Consider the following 21,482-nt stretch of genomic DNA (forward strand, 5'->3'; position numbering starts at 1 on the left):
CAAAATCCCTCTAAACGGTTGAGTGAGAGCATTACACTGTCAGAGGTGCCATCTTTCAGATGATATGGTAAAGAGAGGAAGTGTGTTTGCTTGTCCAGGTGGATGTAAAGGAAACCAAGGCAACTGTTAAAGAGGAGCAGGGGATGTTCACCCAATGTTATTTCCAATGCAGAGAAAATGTGATAGACAATGTAATGGTCCTGTAGCCCTGTGTGACCAATATTCTAGTGAAACTTTCCAATACCAGATCAAAAAAATGGAAAACACCCCATATCCCTTAAATATTTCTTTGGGGAGGCAGTGGTGTAGTTGTATGGTCACTGGACTAGTAATCCAGAGACCCAGGGTAATGCCCTTGGGACCTGGGTTCAAATCCCAGAGCAGATGATGAAATTCTAACTCAATAAAAATCTGAAACTAAAAGTCGAATGATGACCATGCAGCCATTGTCATAAAACCCCATTTGTTTCACGAATGTCCTTTAGGGAAGGAAATCTGCCACTCTCACCTGGTCTGGCCTACATGTGACTCCAGACCCACAGCAATGTGGTTGACTCTTAAATGCCCTCAGGGATGGACAATAAATGCTGGCCCAGCCAGCGATGCCCACATCCTATCAATGAATAAAAAAAAGGTTCCATAGATGGCATTTCCTCTTTCACACAACGGCTTTCTTTTTCATTCAGGAGTGTATTTTTTAACAGCTGTAAAGAACAGCTGGAGGGACAGAGGCTGTGATAGTTGGTACTCTTGGATACCCACACACACCATTGCTCATCTGCAAAGTCCAACATCAGGGGCAGTGAATGATCATCTGTGCTGATAGACACCAATTCAGCGCAGGTGGCTGGAGGTGGGATGGCAATGCAAGTCCTCTCACCCGCGAGTGAATTCCTGGCACCATTATTCCACAATCCCAAGAGCTTGGAGGGTTGTCAAGCCAGGAATCTCAAATGTAGAAGAGATGGGAAAACCACAGGATGGAAAACATCAAATAATTTATCAAGGCAGATTTGGATTTGTTTCCTTTCTTGTTTTAGTTCCTGCCTCCCCAGGCTGTCAGAGATTGGCTACTGACGAATTTTAACTCCTCCAGTCAATTAGGAGCTTTGCCATTATTGTAATCTGTTTCCCTCGGCAGCACCCTCCCCTGCCAAGCTTACCATCTGTCAGTGTTTGGAAGCACATTTTGCCGCTGTATTTTCCAAAGCCAGCCACGGTCCTGGCTCGCACCTGCACCACGTACACAATGCCAGGCCGCAGACCATCAATGCGAGCTGTGTTCGTCAGGCTCTTCACCACTGAACAGTTGTATTCATTCTGATCCTGAAAAACAAAGGAAAAACATCCAGTTCTTAATCATATAATCACACAACACCAAACAAGATCATTCGGCCCATTCTATCTGTGCCGGCTCTTCGAAAGGGCTATCCAATTAGTCCCATTCCCTTCTGTGCTTTCCTTGTATCCTTGCAGACTTCTCCTCATCAAGAACTTCTCAAATTCCTTTTTGCAACTTACTATTGAACCTGCTTCCATCTCTGCTTTGGGCAGAGCAATCCACATAACAACTGGCTGAGTAAAAGACATTCTCCTTCACTGCACCTGGTTCTTTATTTACAATCAGGTAGAGCTAACATCGTTTTGTGAAAGGGAAATTGTATTTGACCAAGTTATTAGAATTCCTCAAGGGAATAACAAGCAATGTGATTAAAGGAGAACCTGTAGATGTGGTGTACGTGGATTTCCAAAAAGACATTCAACAAGGTACCACGTGAAAGGTTACTTCACAAAATAACAGCTTATTGTGTTGAGAGTAACATTTTCGCAAGGAGAGAGGGTTAGTTAGCTAACAGGAAATAGAATAAGTCATTTTCTGGGTACATGTGGGCATACAAACAAACATACATGTGAACATATGAATTAGAAGGAGTAGTCCCTCAAACCTGACTCATAGAATCATAGAAACCCTACAGTGCAGAAAGAGGCCATCTGGGCCATCGAGTCTGCACCGACCACAATCCCACCGAGGCCCTATCCCCATATCCCTACACATTTACCCACTAATCCCTCTAACCTACGCATCTCAGGACACGAAGGGGCAATTTTAGCATGGCCAATCAACCTAACCGGATTCGATAGGGTCTTTTAAGAGACTTTTAGATAAGTTCATGGAAGTTAGTAAGATAGAGGTAAGCCTAGTAGGTAGGGATATGTTCGGCGCAACTTGTGGGCCGAAGGGCCTGTTTGTACTGTAGCTTTTCTATGTTCTAACCCGCACATCTTTGGACTGTGGGAGGAAACCGAAGCACCCTGAGGAAACCCACGCAGACACGAGGAGAATGTGCAAACTCCAGACTCACCTGATAAAATCATGGTTAATCTCAGTGTGGCCTCAACTCCATTCTCATGTCTATCCCCTATATTTTTTGATTGTCTTGTCAATCAAAACTCTATCTAATTCAGCCTTAAACATGTTCAATGACACACCAGCCTCCAATGCTCTCTGGAAAGAGAATTGCATAGACTAACAACCCTTTGATGGAAAATAGTTCTCCTCACTTCCGTATTAAATGTTGTTGTTTGTTCCTCTTCCCACATCTAATGGTGCACAAGGCAGACTTTCACCTGTTCCCGTAGTGAGGTAATTACTGAAACAGGTTGCTATCCTGTCGCCAGAGGCTTATAGCTTAAAGGGTGTCACTGTGCATCAAGTATGGCTGACCGGGAGTCTCCCCCGCTCTGACCCACTCCCACATGTTGGAAGGAATTTGATAATCAACCTCTTTGGTCACAGACATTTTTTGCACAGCAAGATCCCACGAACAGTAAAAACATGACTGACAAAATGATCTCTCTCAAAGAACAAAGAAAATTACAGCACAGGAACAGGCCCTTTGGCCCTCCAAGCCTGCACTGACCATGCTGCCCGACTGAACTAAAACCCCCTACCCTTCCGGGGACCATATCCCTCCATTCCCATCCTTTTCATTAATTTGTCAAGACGCCCCTTAAAACTCACTATCGCATCTGCTTCTACTACTTCCCCCCAGCAGAGAGTTTCAGACACCCAGCACCCTCTGGGTAAAAAACTTGCCTCGTACATCTCTTTTAAATCTTGCCCCTCGCACCTTAAACCTATGCCTCCTAGTAATTGACTCTTCCACCCTGGGAAAAAGCTTCTGACTATCCACTCTGTCCATGCCCCTCAGAATCTTTTAGACTTCTATCAGGTCGCACCTCAATGTCCATCGTTCCAGTGAGAACAAACCAGTTTCTCCAACCTTTCCACATAGCTATTGCCCTCCATACCAGGCAACATCCTGGTAAATCTTTTCTGTATCCTCTCCAAGTCTCCACATCCTTCTGGTAGTGTGGCGAGCAGAATTGAACACTATATTCCAAGTGTGGCCTAACTAAGGCTCTATGAAGCAGCAATATGACTTGCCAATTTTTAAACTCAATGCCCCGGCCGATGAAGGCAAGCATGCCGTATGCCTTCTTGACTACCTTCTCCACCTGCGTTGCTAGTTTCAGTGACCTGTGTACCTGTACACCCAGATCCCTCTGCCTATCAATACTCTTAAGGGTTCTGCCATTTACTGTATCTTTCCTATCTGTATTAGACCTTCCAAAATGCATTACCTCACATTTTTCCAGATTAAACTCCATCTGCCATCTCTCCGCCCAAGCCTCCAACCGATCCATATCCTGCTGTATCCTCTGATGGTCCTCATCGCTATCCGCAAATCCACCAACCTTTGTGTCGTCCGCAAACTTACTAATCAAACCAGTTACATTTTCCTTCAAATCATTTATATATATTCCAAACAGTCCCAGCTCCAAAGGTCCCAGCACTGATCCCTGAGGAACGCCACTTGTCACAGCTCTCCATTCAGAAACACACCCTTTCACTGCTGCCCTGTGTCTTCTATGACCGAGCCAGTTTTTGTATCTACCTTGCCAGCTCACCTCTGATCCCGTGCGACTTCACCTTCTGCACGAGTCTGCCATGAGGGACCTTGTCAAAGGCCTTACTGAAGCCCATGTAGACAACATCCACTGCCCTACCCTCATCAATCATCTTCGTCACTTCCTTGAAAAACTCGATTAAGTTAGTGAGGCATGATGCGTCAGTGAGACAGTAATGTTAATTGAGGGCTGAATGTTGAGCATGAGGTTGACATAACTGCCTTGTTCTTCTTTGAATAGTGCCTTGAAACCTTTTACATCATAGCCCAGTGTTAGTACTCTCGACTGAGCGTGAATTCAAAAACTGACTCCAGCGACCAAAGCACACAGTCCAAACTGATACTGCAGGGAAGAGCTGTGCTATTAAAGATATCAGCTGAAATTCTCCGACCTCTCTGGCAGCTGGGATTATCCGATCTTGCTGCTGTCAACGGAGATTTGAATGAACACCAAATTCTCTGTTCTCACTGGAAGTGGTAGCGAAGCATATGAGGGGCAGAACACACAACTTCACTTGCATAATAAAAAAACAGAAAATGCTGGATGAACTCAGTGGGTCTGGCATCATCTGTGGAGAGAGATAGCGGTTAGCACTGCTGCCTCATAGCGCCAGCTACCTGGGTTCAATTCCAGTGGCTGCCTATGTGGAGTTTGCATGTTCTCCCTGTGTCTGCGTGGGTTTCATCTGGATGTTCCAGTTTCCTCCCACAGTCCAAAGATATGTAGGTTGGGTGGATTGGCCATGCGTTATGAGGCAGGGTGGGGGTGGGCCTGAATAAGATGTTCTTTTGCAGAATCAGTGCAGACTCAATGGGCCAAATGGCTTCCTTCTGCATTGTCAGGATTCTGAGAGGTCTGTATGACTGTTCTTCAGAGCTAGAGTGGGAGAAATTCTGCCAAACGTGCTGAGTTTTTCCAGAATTTTGTGTTTTTATTTCAGATTTCCAGCATCCACTGTATTTTGCTTTTAATGCACAACTTCACTTATTTAGATCTCCAAGCCTACTATGGGACATTGAGGATTAACAGCCTGCTTGGGTAAGACGGACACTAAGCCACCGAGCTGGAGATTAGGTGGCACTGATTCTGCAGAACCCCTCGTCCCCAGGACTGAGACAGTCCACATCCTCAGTAGTACAGTCAAGGCACTACACCGGGCACCTCTCCCTCCTCTTCCCACCTTGAACATTAACATACTCTTCACCTTCTGAGTGGAACCTTCACACTGCCCACTGGCACTCCTAACTCGTAATCTTGTATGGCCGCTACAGATCTCCCCTTGAGTGCAAAAATTGCCCTGTCCAACTTCTTCTTCCACTGTAACACCTTTACTTCATTGTTCATGTGACATTTGTAATGTAGGAAATACAGCTGTCAGTTTATGCACAGCAAGATTCCACAAACAGCCATGTGATAATGGCCAGATAATCTAGTTCAAGTCAAAATATTGGCCAGAACAACAGGGAGAGTTTTGCTGCTCTTCTTTGAACAGAGCCTTTACATCCCTCTGAAAGGGTAACTGGGGTTACACAGCTGAAAGATGCCATACATTGTTGGTTCTTATTCCAGTCTACTGAACTGATCAGGCTGAACAGTGCAATCAAAAAACTGGGAAGAGGTTTCCTATTGGACTGATAGATATATAAATAAGCACACATGGGTTGGCGCATTTCAAACAACTAGTACACTCCAAAGATATTTCATATCTCAAAGGCATGTAGGCCAGTACTGTGGTTTAACTTGTCAGCCTCCTCATGAAGTTGTTTTAGTTTGTAAACAAGTGACTTTGAACTAAGACTGAACTGGAAAGTTCTCTCTGAAAGTGTGGGGTGAGCAACTCCAATAATAACGTTTGAAAGAAAAATGATAAATCCTTGAACAAAGAACAAAGAAAATTACAGCATAGGAACAGGTCCTTCAGCCATCCAAGCCTGCCCGGCTGAACTAAAACCCCCTACCCTTCCGGGGACCATATCCCTCCATTCCCATCCTATTCATGTATTTGTCAAGACACCCCTTAAAACTCACTATCGTATCTGCTTCCACTACCTCCCCCGGCAGCGAGTTCCAAGCATCCATCACCCTCTGTGTAAAAAACTTGCCTCGTACATCTCCTTTAAATCTTGCCCCTCGCACCTTAAACCTATGCCCCCTAGTAATTGACTCTTCCACGCTGGGAAAAGGTTTCTAACTATCCACTCTGTCCATGCCCCTCAACCTTGTAGACTTCTACTAGGTCGCCCCTCAACCTCCGTCGTTCCAGTGAGAACAAACCAAGTTTCTCCAACCTCTTCGCATAGCTAATACCTTCCATTCCAGGCAACATCCTGGTAAATCTTTTCTGTACCCTCTCCAAAGTCTCCACATCCTTCTGGTAGTGTGGCGTGCAGAATTGGACACTATATTCCAAGTGCGGCCTAACTAAGGTTCTAGAAAGCTGCAACATGACTTGCCAATTTTTAAACTCAATGCCCCGGCCGATGAAGGCAAGCATGCCGTATGCCTCCTTGACTACCTTCTCCACCTGCTTTGCCAGTTTCAGTGACCTGTGTACCTGTACACCCAGATCCCTCTGCCTATCAATACTCTTAAGGGTTCTGCCATTTACTGTATATTTCCTATCTTTATTAGACCTTCCAAAATGCGTTACTTCGCATTTGTCCAGATTAAACTCCATCTGCCATCTCTCCGCCCAAGCCTCCAACCTATCTAAATCATGCTAGATCCTCTGATGGTCCTCATCGCTGTCCGCAAATCCACCAACCTTTATGTCGTCCACAAACGTACTAATCAAACCAGTTACACTTTCCTCCACATCATTTATATATATATATTACGAACAGCAAAGGTCCCAGCACTGATCCCTGAGGAACACCACTTGTCACAGCCCTCCATTCAGAAATACACACTTCCACTGTTACCCTCTGTCTTCTATGACCGAGCCAGTTCTGTGATCACCTTGCCAGTTCACCTCTGATCCCATGCTACTTCATGTTCTGCACCAGTCTGCCATGAGGGACCTTGTCAAAGGCCTTACTGAAGTCCACGTAGACAACATCCACTGCCCAACCCTCAATCATCTTCGTCACTTGTTCGAAAAACGCGATCAAGTTAGTGAGACATGACCTCCCCTTCACAAAACCATGTTGCCTCTCGCTAAAACGTCCACTTAGTTCCAAGTGGGAGTAAATCCTGTCTCGAAGAATCCTCTCCAATAATTTCCCTATCACTGATGTAAGGCACACCGGCCTGTAATTACCTGGATTATTCTTGCTACCCTTCTTAAACAAAGGAACAACATTGGCTAGGAGACAATGTTGCAGGACTGTGGGGAAAGGAAAGGAGGTGGGGAATAATAAGATGTTTCTTTCAAAGAGCTGGACAGACACAATGAGGCAAGTGGTCCCTCATCTGTGTCGTATTATCCATGATTCCAAAGACAGAATATGCTGGAAAAACTCCATCTGTCTCATCAGAGATCCTGGGTTTGAGATCCAACCTCACACCTTGCTTCATTATTACATTATAAGTCTCTGACGTACTTCCCGGCATAGATAGGCTGGGCCGAATGGTCTGTTTCTGTGCTAGTATTCCTCTGTAAATTCTTTCTTTCATCATCCTCTGATCGCGCATGTACCGCTTTGTTTAAAGGTACAACAACAGTGCAAATGATGTGGAGGAAATTCTGGGTCAGAATGATTAATTACACATTGTCTTTGGTTTCAGTGCAGATTTACCTAATTATAAACTAATTAGCCACTAATGTGCTGAACAATTTCTCAGGGCTGGTATTAAGTGACTGGAAGCAGAGGTTGCCAGTCACCCAGTTTGTCAACGATTCATATCTGGTGCAATCACAGGTCAGTTCAACACTGTCAGCTATTCTGAGGACAGCACAAATGGTTTGATTGAGGCCTGGGGTGAGTATATTCCCCCTTCCTCGTGATCTAGTTTCTCCCCCAGAAAGGAGGTTGGTTGATGCCTAACTGAGAGGATTTTACCAATGAAATATTAAAAGCAAAGTTCCAACTGCATCCACCTGATGTGGCTTTCCTCCATGACACACTCAAATTGACTAGTGATTGACCAGTGATTATCTCAGATCAAATGCAGTTTTAGTGAAAAATCAGGTATCATCAGCAGAGAATTATTGGAATTATAGATACTTAACGCAGATTGGAGATCATTTGCCTCATTGTCTCTGTGCAGCCCTTTGAAAGAGATATCTTATTACTCCCACTACCCTCCTTTCCCCACACTCCTGCAATGTTATCCATTTCCCTTTTGAAAGTTACTATTAGAGTTGCTTCACACTTTCAGAGAGAACCTTCCAGATCAGTCTTAGTTATAGTGGTGGTTTACAGAGTGATAGTGGTTTACAGCATGGAAACAGGCCCTTCGGCCCAACTTGTCCATGCCATCCTTTTTTAAAAAACCCCTCAGCTAATCCCAATTGCCCGCATTTGGCCCATATCCCTCTAAACCCATCGTACCCATGTAACTATCTAAACGCTTTTTAAAAGATAAAATTGTACCCACCTCTACTACTACCTCTGGCAGCTTGTTCCAGACACTCACCACCCTCTGTGTGAAAAAATTGCCCCTCTGGACACTTTTGTATCTCTCCCCTCAAACCTATGCCCTCTAGTTTTAGACTCCCCTACCTTTAGGAAAAGATATTGACTATCTAGCTGATCTGTGCCCCTCATTATTATATAGACCTCTATAAGGTCACCCCTCAGCCTCCTACGCTCCAGAGAAAAAAGTCCCAATCTATTCAGCCTCTCCTTATAACTCAATCCATCAAGCCCCAGTAGCATCCTAGTAAATCTTTTCTGCACTCTTTCTAGTTTAATATCGTTTCTATAATAGGGTGACCAGAATTGCACACAGTATTCCAAGTGTGGCCTTACCAATGTCTTGTACAACTTTAACAAGACATTCCAACGTTCTGACCGGTGAAACCAAGCATGCCAAATGCCTTCTTCACCACTCTGTCCACCTGTGACTCCACTTTCAAGGAGCTATGAACATGTACCCCTGGATCTCTTTGTTCTGTAACTCTCCCCAATGCCCTGCCATTAACTGAGTAAGTCCTGCCCTGCCCTACCAAAATGCATCACCTCGCGTTTATCTAAATTAAACTCCATCTGCCATTCGTCAGCCCACTGGCCCAATTGATCAAGATCCCGCTGCAATTGGAGATAACTTTCTTCACTGTCCACTATGCCACCAATCTTAGTGTCATCTGTAAACTTACTAACCATGCCTCCTATATTCTCATCCAAATCATTAACATAAATGACAAATAACAGTGGACCCAGGACTGATCCCTGAGGCGCACTGCTGGCCACAGGCCTCCAGTTTGAAAAACAATTCTCTGCAACCGCCCTCTGGCTTCTGTCAAGAACTCTAACAACACCAAGTTAAAGTCCAACAGGTTTATTTGGTAGCAAATGCCATTAGCTTTCGGAGTGCTGCTCGTGGATTTCCAGGTAGGGAGGGAAACACTGAAGTAGTGTTTAGTGCTTAACTGTCCCTTCACAGCAGCTCCTCCACAAACCACCTTCTCGTCGCAGTGACTGCAGTTATGCAAATGTGACCTCCAATCACCTTCACCACTCTGCTGCCCTCACCTGGACACTTGCCTTCACTCGAAGTAGGAAGGTGTCTTCCGGAAACCCACCTTCTGGTTGCAGTGAGTGCCCTTATGCAAATGTGACCTGCAACCACCAATCACCTTCGCCGCTCTGCTGCCCTCACCTGGACCTTTTTTTTCAAAAATGTTCAAAGTCACTTGATTACGAACTAAAACTAGTTCATGAGGCGGGTGGTTACTAAATTATTACTGCCCTCTCCTTTGATTGGTTATTCCTTCTCCATTTGGTTTTATTCTCTCATCTTTTCTCTTTCATCATTCTGCATGTGAAAGGTGAGACCAGAAACATCTGAACCTTCTCCTTTCAGAAACTAACAGATCTACTGTGGATTTCCTGCACTGTTTCTTTCTGATTATTCAAGAAATGTTCTTTTGCTATTATTTATGTTGCACTAAATACGTTGAACAATGCAAAGAATGACAAGATTAGACTGGAATACAGACTACTGCTGTCAGTGCCTCATAAGAACCTGTGCTTGTGATTTGAACAAAACTCTTTATAGTACTGTATTATTATGGGTTTAATAGTTGACTTGTTTGCAAACCAGTCTTCTTTCTTTCCTTTCATTTCAGACACTTACATAACCAGCCATTTCCAAACTTCCCCTAATGTGTTTTGCTGGGAGATGGAAAGGAGCAGGCCTTTCCTTCAGAGCCTCAAATCTCAGTGAGACTCAGTGTGATATGACAAAGACTCAATGCCAACAAGCTCACCCTGTTCCACCTTGGAGCTGCTAAATACGGCAATCGTCAGCAAACAAAATGCACTGTCAGTCAGGAACTGGGATGCACATTCTAGTGAGGTGATCTTTAAGCAGAGTGTGGACATGCTGGCACTGAGGTTCACAATGAGACAAGTGGGCAAATGGTGAGCGTGATGTGTGGTGAGTGCTGCAGGCATTTTCTTTTATGGAGCAACACTCCACCAAAGCTGAAATCCTCCCCTCCAAGTTTCTTGGAGGGATATGACGACCGTGCTTTGGATGTTAATGAATGATCTGCATTTCACAGCATGTCTCCAGTAACTCTCCTGCATCAGTCTACACTTGCACCAAAAAGAACATCCATGGGATGTCCCAACGTGGATTAAACTGATTGAATTTGTTTTGTACCCTGCAGTTGTTGGTCATTGTAGAATTCTTGGTAGAAGATCAACTTCCATCTATCATAATCTTTGGTTCAATTCATGGAAAATAAGATCTCGATATTCTGAAACCCGAGGCTGGCTGAGAGGTGGGTGCTTTTTGACCTTCCAGGGACATCATTTCAAGGCCTTCAACACAGCATTCAATTTGGGTGCTGCTCGTTTCCATTTTTGCAGAAAATTGAGTTTGGGTTTTGCCAGAGGCACTCAGCTCTTGACCTCATTACAACCATGATTCAAACATGGACAAAACAGCTGAATGCCAGGGGTGAGGTGAGAGTGACTGCCCTTGACATCAAGGCTACATTTGATCAAGTGTGGCGTTAAGGAGTCCTCGCAAAACTGAATTCAATAGGAATCGGGGAAAACTTTCTGCTGGCTGGAGTCATACCTGGTACAATGGAAAATGGTTGTGGTGATTGGAGGTCAATCATCTTAGCTCCAGGACATCAATGCAGGTGTTCTTCAGGGTAGTGCCCTAGGCTAAATCATCTTCAGCTGTCTCATCAATGGCCTTCCTTCCATCATAAGTTTAAAAGTGGGAATGTTTGCTGATGACTGCATAATGTTCAGCACCATTTGTGACTCCTTGGATACTGAAGCAGTCCATGTCCAAATGCAGCAAGACAATATCCAGGCTTGGGCAAGTAACAATTACATCACACATATGCCAGGCAATGGTAATCTCTAACAAGAGACCAAACAAGGGAGAATCTAACCATTGCCCCTTGACATTCAATGGCATTATGATTGCTGAATCTCACACCATCAATATCCTGGGGATTACCATTGACCAGTAACTGAACTGGACCAGCCACATAAATACTGTGGCTCCAAGAGCAGGTCAGAGGCTGGATCTTCTGCGGTGAGTAACTCGCCTTCTGACTACCCAAAGCCCGTCCACCATCTATAAGGCACAAGTAAAGAGTGTGATGGAATACTCCCCACTTGCCTGGATGAGTGCAACTCCAACAACACTCAGGAACATCGATGCCATCCAGCACAAAACTGCCACTTGTTTGACACCCTAGCTACTACCTTCAACATCCACTCTCCCCCATCACCACTGATGCACAGTGGCAACAGTGTGTACTATCTATAACAAGCACACAGCAACTCACCAAGGCTCCTTCAATAGCAGCCTCCAAACCAATGACCACGGCCACCTCAAATGATAAGAGCAGCAAACGCATGGGAACACCACTTGCAAGTTCCCCTCCAAGCCACTCACTATTCTGGCTTGGAAATATATCGCCATTCCTTCATTGTTGCTGGGTCAAAATCCTGGAACACCCTTCCTACCAGCACAGTGTACCTACACCACACAGACTGCAGCGGTTCAAGAAGGCAGCTCACCACCACCACCTTCTCAAGGGCCATTAGGGATGGGCAATAAATGCTGACCCAGCCAGCAAAGCCCACATCCTGTGAAAGAATAAAAAAAGCTTGTTTCTGTGCTATAATAATCTGCTAGCCCAAATCGGTTCTCAAAAAGAAGCAAAGATGCAGCTTTTAAATAAATACTTTATTATCGTCATTGAAAGACAACAAATCTTTGAGAAGAACGGAATGAAAATGCAATAGAAAATTACCAGTCCATTGATAGTGGCTGCAATTCCTTAATAACCAGCATTTTATGTCATTATGTTCACTCTGCAGGGAGTACAATTACTTTCCTTGTCTGTGAGACATCAAAAGAAACAGTCAGAGAGGTATTTTTGATGGTAACATTTAAAGAAAAGCAATGTATTCAAATGGAACAGAAAAACATTCTGGATATCATCAAATCAATACTTCTGTTAAAGGGATTCACTTTGGGTATAAATTTGGATTCTAGTCTCAAAAAGTCAATATTTCACTTTTAATGTAATTTCAGGACAATGTAGTCCACAGCGAGTGGGTTTACAGTACCATGGCTCATCCATGCAAAGAAAGATAAGCCTGGAACTTCATTTATTTTATTTTAAATGCACCGGAGCCATACAGTGCCATGAGGGACAGAACGCAAGCTCCAGCCTGACCTGCCTGATGCTGAACTGGAATGTGTTGAATGGGAAAGTGACCCCTCGCACTGCATGAATCTCCCACAACTCGATGAGCAGAAGACCCACCAGATCTGTTTTTTTTTACCTCAGCTATTTTAGAGTTCATGAAGGCTGAACTGCTGCCACATTAATCAATAAAAGGCACAAGCACTGACTTTCACATCCACAGGTATGAAGCAGTGAGAAAGATAAAGGCGGTTTTGAGGTGAAGACAGGAAGTGTTCGGTTTGAAAACTTGGAAAGATGTCTGTTTCTCTGCCTGTGCAATAAAACTGCTGGAGATGATTAGCTGCCTCCTGTTTTAGGGATGAAGAATAAATGGTAGCCTAGCCAGCAGTGCCCACATCACATGAATGAATATGAAAATAAATTAACTGTCTTTGTTTGATCGTGTGGCTGGAGAAGCTGCAAGGTACAGAGCAAGAAAGAAAATACAAAGGAAGCCTTACTTGGCAACCCGGTCTTATAACCAACTGAACATAGAACATAGAACAGTACAGCACAGCACAGGCCTTTCGGCCCACGATGTTATGCCGAACCTTTTCCGAAACCAAGATCAAGCTATCCCACTCCCTATCATTCTGGTGTGCTCCATGTGCCTATCCAATAACCGCTTGAAAGTTCCTAAAGTGTCTGACTCCACTACCACAGCAGGCAGTCCATTCCACACCCCAATCACTCTCTGAGTAAAGAACCTACCTTGGACATCCCTCCTATATCTTCCACCACAAACCTTATAGTTATGCCCCCTAGTAACAGCTACATCCACTCGAGGAAATAGTCTCTGAACGTTCACTCTATCTATTTCCCTCATCATCTTATCAACCTCTATTAAGTCACCTCTCAACCTTCTCCGCTCTAAAGAGAAAAGCCCTAGCTCCCTCAACCTTTGCTCATAAGACCTACCCTCCAAACCAGGCAGCATCCTGGTAAATCTCCTTTGCACTCTTTCCAGTGCTTCCACATCCTTCTTATAGTGAGGTGACCAGAACTGCACACAATATTCCAAATGTGGTCTCACCAAGGTCCTGTACAGTTGCAGCATAACCCCACGGCTCTTAAACTCATTCCCCCTGTTAATAAACGCTAACACTCTATAGGCCTTCTTCACGGCTCTATCCACTTGAGTGGCAACCTTCAGAGATCTGTGGATATGAACCCCAAAATCTCTCTGTTCCTCCACATTCCTCAGAACCCTACCTTTGACCCTGTAATCCGCATTCAAATTTGTCCTACCAAAATGAATCACCTCGCACTTATCAGGGTTAAACTCCATCTGCCATTTTTCGGCCCAGCTCTGCATCCTATCAATGTCTCTTTGCAGCCTACAACAGCCCTCCACCTCATCCACTACTCCACCAATCTTGGTGTCATCTGCAAATTTACTGATCCACCCTTCAGCCCCTTCCTCCAAGTCATTTATAAAAATCACAAATAGCAGAGGACTCAGCACTGATCCTTGTGGTACACTGTTGGTAACTGGTCTCCAGTCTGAAAATTTTCCATCCACCACCACCCTCTGTCTTCTATGAGATAGCCAGTTACTTATCCAATCAGCCAAATTTCCCTCTATCCCACACCTCCTTACTTTCTTCATGAGCCGACCATGGGGGAAACTGAAGATTTGATCCAATGACTAATAGTTGACTTGATTTCATAAACAGTTAACAATCTAATCCAATAACCAGCTAATTTCTACAACTAGTTGGTGGTTGTTCCTATAAATAACTGAAGGCTATGGTCACATCATTTGGAATTTTTCACTGGCTGATGCAAATTAGCAGAAAAGGCTGTGTTCTGAAAACATTTTCCATCTAAGTACTTACCAAATTTATTCAGAGAGGTTAAAAATATTCTGTGCTAGGCTCTGAATGACACAGATTAGCATATCTCTGTGCCCTAGACACGAATTCAGCCTGGACTGATTGGTTTTAACACTGCTCTCATCTCCGTCAACTGTGAAATGACTTTAGGGCACTCTCAGCCCACTTTCAATGATTAGAATTGGGAACAAAGTATTAGTTTCTCTCAGGGCAGCCACAAGCATGGTTGCTGTTGAAAAAGAAAAAAAAAACAATTGATGCCACGACTATTCTGCTTAAAATTAAGGCACATTGACAAAGAGGCAGATTTGCTCAGTATTGAACACATTCTACACATATTCCTGAAGAGAGAGAAAGAGAAATGCTGATGGTGGGTACATGGCAACAGAAAGGATTGTCCACATTATGAGGCAATCTATCAAAGACCATATACACAACAACAACCTTCTCGCCTGTTTCAAAGAACTGAATCAAGTTCTTCAAATATAATTTGCCCATAACAATGTTGAGCCCCATTCATAAAGCCATGTTTCCCAAGTGACAATTAATTGCACTCCACATCATGTGCACTACGGTTGTAAAAAAAGACTCCTTTGCTGAAACTTTTCTTCCTGCACTCATCAGGACATTTACCAAGAATAACATATGTTGACTACCTTGAAGCTGTACTACCATCTTTTCAATTGTTCAAGACTCATTGTTCCACAATGACTCACAGACTAGTTATCCTTCTTAATTTAGCATCTTCTTATCACAGCTAAACTAAATTAAATAACTAAATTAAAAGGAATCAAAAAACTGTATTTGACCCCCAAATTACAAACTTGGGTGGAATTCTCCAACTCCTTCCTGCCATCCCTTGTGGCTGGTTTTCCAGCAGTGGGAACAGTTCGTTATCAGCCGCTGACGGGAGCTTCTGGTCCCATCGAGTTCAATGGTGATTTAAATTCCTTGCCTGTGCTATCATTGGGGAAATCCCGGTGGGAATCAACTTCGGCAGGACTGGAAGACCCTGCCAGCAGGAAGGGCTAGACAATTCCACCCTTAAAGCGCAACCATGGATGCAATGTTGGTAAAATCATTGACATTTACCACACTAGGGAAGTTCATTCGATTTGTGTTAGATCTTTGTTCGAGTTTTCCAGTGACTGCAACCCTCAAAAAGCAGGTTCTCTTTATCCGCACCACAGCTCTGCCTCATCAGCCCCCTGCTCTCAACTGCCGCCATTGCGCTCCTTCAGGAACTCTTCATCCGTACTGGCTAGTTCATTCTGCCGCTGCTTTCTCGACTTCTTATCCCAACCCCTTCTGAAGATCTTCAATATTAATCTGCCTGTTAAGATAGCTGCGTTGCTTCGTCTTGTTCACTCTGGTCGAATTCCACTACAGGTCACAGTCCTTCACAATTTCACTCAATACTCATTATTACACTATTTACATTATTGGCCAGCACGGTGGCACAGTGGTTAGCACTGCTGCCTCACAGCACTAGGGACCTGGATTCGATTCCCGGTTTGGGTCACTGTCTGTGTGGAGTTTGCATGTTCTCCCTGTGTCTGCGTGGGTTTCCTCCGGGTGCTCCAGTTTCCTCCCACAGTTCAAAGATGTGCGGGTTAGGTTGATTGGCCATGCTAAATTAAGATGTGGAGATTCTGGCGTTGGACTGATCACTCACCTGATGAAGGGGCAGTGCTCTGAAAGCTCATGCTACCAAATAAACTTGTTGGACTTTAACCTGGTGTTGTGAGACTTTTTACTATGCTAAATTAACCCCAGTGTCAGAGGGATTAGCAGGGTAAATGTGTGGGGTTACAGGAATAGGGCCTGGGTGGGATGTGGTCGGTACAGGCTCCATGGGTCGAATGGCCTCCTTCTGTACTGTAGGGATTCTATGAATCTACGAATCCAAAATTAATCATGCTGCCCTGTCTCTCCTCATGGGCCTATGTTTTATTTAATTAATTCTTGGGATCTGGGCATTGCTGGAAAAATGGGCAATTTTTGCCCTTCCCTAGTTGCCATTGATAAGGTGGCGAGTTCATAGAATCTTAGAATCCTACAGTGCAGAAAGAGGCCATTCAACCCATCGAGTCTGCACCGACCACAATCCCACCCAGGCCCTATCCCCACAATCCCATGCCCTAGCTAGTCCCCTGACACCAAGGGGAAATTTAGCATGGCTAATCCACCTAACCCACACATCTTTGGACTGTGGGAGGAAACCGGAGCACCTGGAGGAAACCCAAGCAGACACACAGAGAGTGACCCAAGCTGGAAATCGAACCCCCATCCCCGGCACTGTGAAGCAGCAGTACTAACCACTGTGCCAGCGTGCCGCCCCTTCTTATTGTCTTCTTGAACTGCCACAATCCCTCTAGTCAAGGTTTTCCCACATTTACCCCTACAGTACAGAAGGAGGCCATTCGACCCATGGAGCCTGTACCAACCACATCCCACCCAGGCCCTATTCCTGTAACCCCACACATTTACCCTGCTAATCCCTCTGACACTGGGGTTAATTTAGCATAGTAAAAAGTCTCACAACACCAGGTTAAAGTCCAACAAGTTTATTTGGTAGCATGAGCTTTCAGAGCACTGCCCCTTCATCAGGTGAGTGATCAGTCCAACGCCAGAATGGGTAGAGTGTTCCAGGACTTTACCCCAGTGATGATAAAGGAATGCTGATATATTTCCAAGTCAGGATGGGGTGTGACTTGAAGGGTAACTTGGAGGTTGTGGTGTTCCCCATGTGCCTGCTGCCCTTGTGTTTTTAGATGGCAGTGGTCACAGATTTGTGAGGTGGTGCCAAAGCTTATCAAGATGTTGCATCTTATCTTAAAGATGGTGCACACCGCAGCCACAGGTGTTCTGGGTGGAAGGAGTGAATATTTAAGGTGCTGGAAGTGATGCTATATCAAGCAAAAAGCTTTGTCCCAGATGGTATCAAGTTTATTGAGTGTTGTTATATTTGCACCTATTCAGAAAAGTGGTAGGTGTGCATTGCATCACATTCCTAACTTGTACCTTGTAGATTGTGGAAAGGCTTTTGAAATCAGGAGTCTCTGACCTGCTCTTCTATTTTCTACCACTTTAAGTATTTATTAATTTTCTCTTAAAAGATGCAATGGTCTTTGCCTCATCCACTCCACATGGTAAAGTATCCCATACTTCAAAAAACCTTCCATGTGAAGACATTTCTCCTAATCACTCTTCTCACTCTCTTAATGACCATTTTATCTTGCACTCCAATCAAAAGCAAGAGATTTTCTCTTTTCATCCTTCCAAAACTCTTTACTATTTTAAAAAGCTCCATTAAATCTCCTCTTCACAGCTCCAGTGCAAATAGTTTCAGTATCTCAAGTCTCTCCTCAGAATAAGAGTTTCCCACTGTTGGCAGCATCCCAAGATTTCTCTGACTTTAATCTCATCCCTATAAAGAGGTGCTGCACACAGTATTCGAATAGCCACCAAACCAATGTTTTCCACAAGTTTGGTATTACTTATTATTCTTGAAATATGATGCTACAAAAATGCAATTCAATATTTCTTTTGATTTAATCAGAACTTACTTTGACTTTTCAATGGGATTTACCAAGTTTTCAAATCGATAAAACCAATAAGCTCAGCAAGCACAAAATATTGATGCCATTTCCAATATGATGCACAGGTTATATAAAAGTCACTGTACCTTTTCATAGTACCGCAGTTCGTAGTCAAGGATGATACCATTTGGTTGATCAGGCTGTGGCCAAGATAAAGTGATGCTGGTCATCGTAGAGCTCACCTGGTGCATGATGGGAACTGTAGAGGGAGCTGCAGGAAACAGAAGTGAAAAGGATTTTAAAAAAGTTTGTGCTTTCTTTCAAAGAGGAGAAACACTTCCAACTCATTTTCTTCTAGGCTTTTGTTTCAAAATAACCAAATCTCCTGCTGATCATAAGATTATTGGTTTCATATCTGGAGAGTTGTCAGAAGTCCGTCCACCTGATGGTCAGTATTGAGCAAAAACCATTGCACTTTGGCCAGATGGAAAAGCATTTAAATTGTTGCTTGATATTGAGAAGGGGCCAGTGAGAGTCATTTTTTTTTATCACCTGCAGTTCAATTTGCACAAATAATGGCTGTTTCCTGTGGTTCAAATTGCACCTGTACAGAGCAATGGAGACCCCCCCCTTGCTGGGAACTCCATTTGGACCAAGGCCAAATTGGTTTAGATTGCTTTTTTCTTTTCAGAAAATAGATTTTCAAATGGATTCCTGTTCTGATAAGTTGAATTGGTCAACTAAACAAAAACTGTTTTTCCGGATTGGGTAACCATTTCAGTCCAATTCGAAATCACAAAACTATAACTGGAACTCTCTGCTATGAATCAGAATGCTTGATATATCATTCTCTATCGAGTCTGTTTTTTTCTTTGAACCTATGGGGTATTTTCCTTTTGAGTCAGGCTTGCTGATTATAAACTTCACACAACAGAAGTCCAGAAGGAAGTTTGAGGGCCTGCTCGCTTTTTCCACTGAGTGAACATCTGTACTCATTTACTTTCAACTTGTCATAAAGTAACAAAGAGCTGGAAATACACAGCAAGTCAGTCAGCATCTGTGGAGAAAGAAACACAGCTATAAAACTGAAAACAATAAAACTATAACTGGAACACACGTTGCTGTGAATCAGATGGCAATTGATGCATCATTCTATATCAAGTGTGTCAATATGTTGGGTGCGGACCCTCCTTCAGAACTGAAAAATCAGGGACATATTTGAAAATATGAAAATGGGGAAGGAAAGTGTCACATACACAGAATGGTGGCTTCAGTGCAAATAATGACACCTCAAGCCAAGTTATATGTTCTGTTTATTCCACAATTGAGGTGTCCGATAACATCTTTCCACAGAGTGTTTCCTTTCTGAGTCTGTTGTCTCTTTTAGTCTTCTGATCATATGTGTAGCCATACATTCTGGTTCTAATACACTCGAAACATTTGCCCATCTACATTCTCTCCATACAGTCAGAGCTGTTGAGTACCTCCAGTTTTTCTGGTTTTGTTTCAGATGTGCAGCATTTATTTATTTTATTGTTGTTTCTGTCTCGTCAAGAGTTCGCTCACTCTCTATCTGTATTAGACATGCACTAAACACAGGCATTCAAGTTTATTAATTTTTCTCAGCTTGCAATGTTTGTGCTGGTGTCAGATTTTGCAAGATGATGTTGTGACACACGCACATTCTGGTCTAGTCAAAATAATAATAAGGATTTAAACAGCTAATATTATGAGGACTGAATTTATGCAAATACTGTCTCTACTGGATTCTTTCCAGCTGTATTTGTATGTATCGTGTGTGTGTCTGCCATCCAGAGAACTGAGATTGCTGCTCCGCATTTGGGAACTGCAAGAGTTGCCAGTTCTCTAGAGCTCTTCTTGTTTATGCCAGCAGCTAACAACATCCACTGTAGCTTCATGCCGAACTTCAGTCCACGTATCCGTCCATTTGAATCTGGACTCGGACCTATCCCCGATTTTTGTTGTCCTCAACATTTGATCAGCAAGATCTCTCCTGATGCACAGAAGGGTGTCTGTTCAAAGGGAATGTGCTGCTGCGATAATATTTTTAACCTCTTAATCTTTCCCACATATTATATCCTGCTGTACTGTAACATTAGTTTCCATTTAATCTCTCTCCAACACCTGTGGCAGCCGGGTGCACCATCTACAAGATGCACTGCAGCAACTCACCAAGACTCCATAGGCAGTACCCTTTAAACTTGAAACCTCTACCATCTAGCAGGCCAAGGGCCACAGGTGAATGGAAATACCACCATTTGCAACTTCCACCCCAAGTCACTCACATCCCGACTTAGAAATAAATCACCATTCCTTCATCGTTGCTGGGTCAGAATCCTGGAATTCTCTCCTTAACAACACTGTGGGTGTGCCTACAGCACAGGGGCTGCAGTGGCTCAAGAAGGCGGCTCACCACCACCTTCTCAAGGGCAACTAGGGTTGAACAATAAATGCTGGCTTTGTTAATGACTCCCATATCTGGAGAAATAACAGATTTAAAAATTCCTTACTGGAAGTGAGATCAAAATGTTTGCATTTGTTCATGACTTGGTGACCATGCCTTCAGTTACCAAGACCCTATGTTCTAAGATTTCCTCGCAAAAAACCATCTGCCTCTCCTGATCCCATTGAACAAGTATTTGGTTTCCTGTCCTAGTATCTATTTATATGGTTTGTTGTCTTGTCTTATCTTTCAGAATCAAAACCGCAGAATTGTTACGGAGCAGAAGGAGGCCACTTGGGGAGCCTTGAGATGTTTTAAAGTACATAAAGTATCTACATAGTGCTAAATATTTACAAGTTGTTGGGGAGAGAGCGGGTAAATGGAGTTGAAATCAACCATGATTGAATGGTGGAGTGGACTCGATGGGCCGAATGGCCTTACTTCCGCTCCTATGTCTTATGGTATTGATCTAAAAGATTCTGTATGGAACACCATGTTTAAGTTCCATATTCTGCTTCTTCAGCCTTCCGTACTTTACACATACGGACAGCATTTACATCCAGTGCCTGATTTCGGCCTCTTGAAATTAGAGCATGATCATTCAGAAGTGATGCCAGGAAACACTAATTCCACAAAAAGGTAAACTGAAATCTGGAATCGCTCCTCAGAACGCTATGGATGCCGGGACAGAGTTGAAAATTTCAGGACAATTTGTTGGCATTAAGGGATATGGAGCAAAAGGGAATAAATGGGGCTGAGAGCCAGATCAGCCATGATCACATGACTCACAGAATGGGCTCGAGGGGCTGAATGACCTCCTGCTGTTCCTCAGC

The 21,482-nt window shown here is 43.7% G+C and overlaps 1 protein-coding gene across 1 annotated transcript in view; it reads right to left on the reverse strand.

Annotated features, from left to right (window-relative positions):
- LOC144491448 (ephrin type-B receptor 1) overlaps positions 1–21,482 on the reverse strand; it is a 596,080-nt gene that overhangs the window by 90,927 nt on the left and 483,671 nt on the right. Inside the window, exons 6-7 of the mRNA XM_078209272.1 lie at positions 18,332–18,456; positions 1,164–1,326 (exon numbers count right to left, since the gene is read on the reverse strand). Coding sequence (XP_078065398.1) covers positions 1,164–1,326; positions 18,332–18,456 — 288 coding nt within the window. The remainder of the gene's footprint in view (positions 1–1,163; positions 1,327–18,331; positions 18,457–21,482) is intronic.

Source organism: Mustelus asterias, chromosome 3 (genome assembly GCF_964213995.1).
Source record: "Mustelus asterias chromosome 3, sMusAst1.hap1.1, whole genome shotgun sequence".
In the NCBI taxonomy this organism is placed as follows: Eukaryota; Metazoa; Chordata; class Chondrichthyes; order Carcharhiniformes; family Triakidae; genus Mustelus; species Mustelus asterias.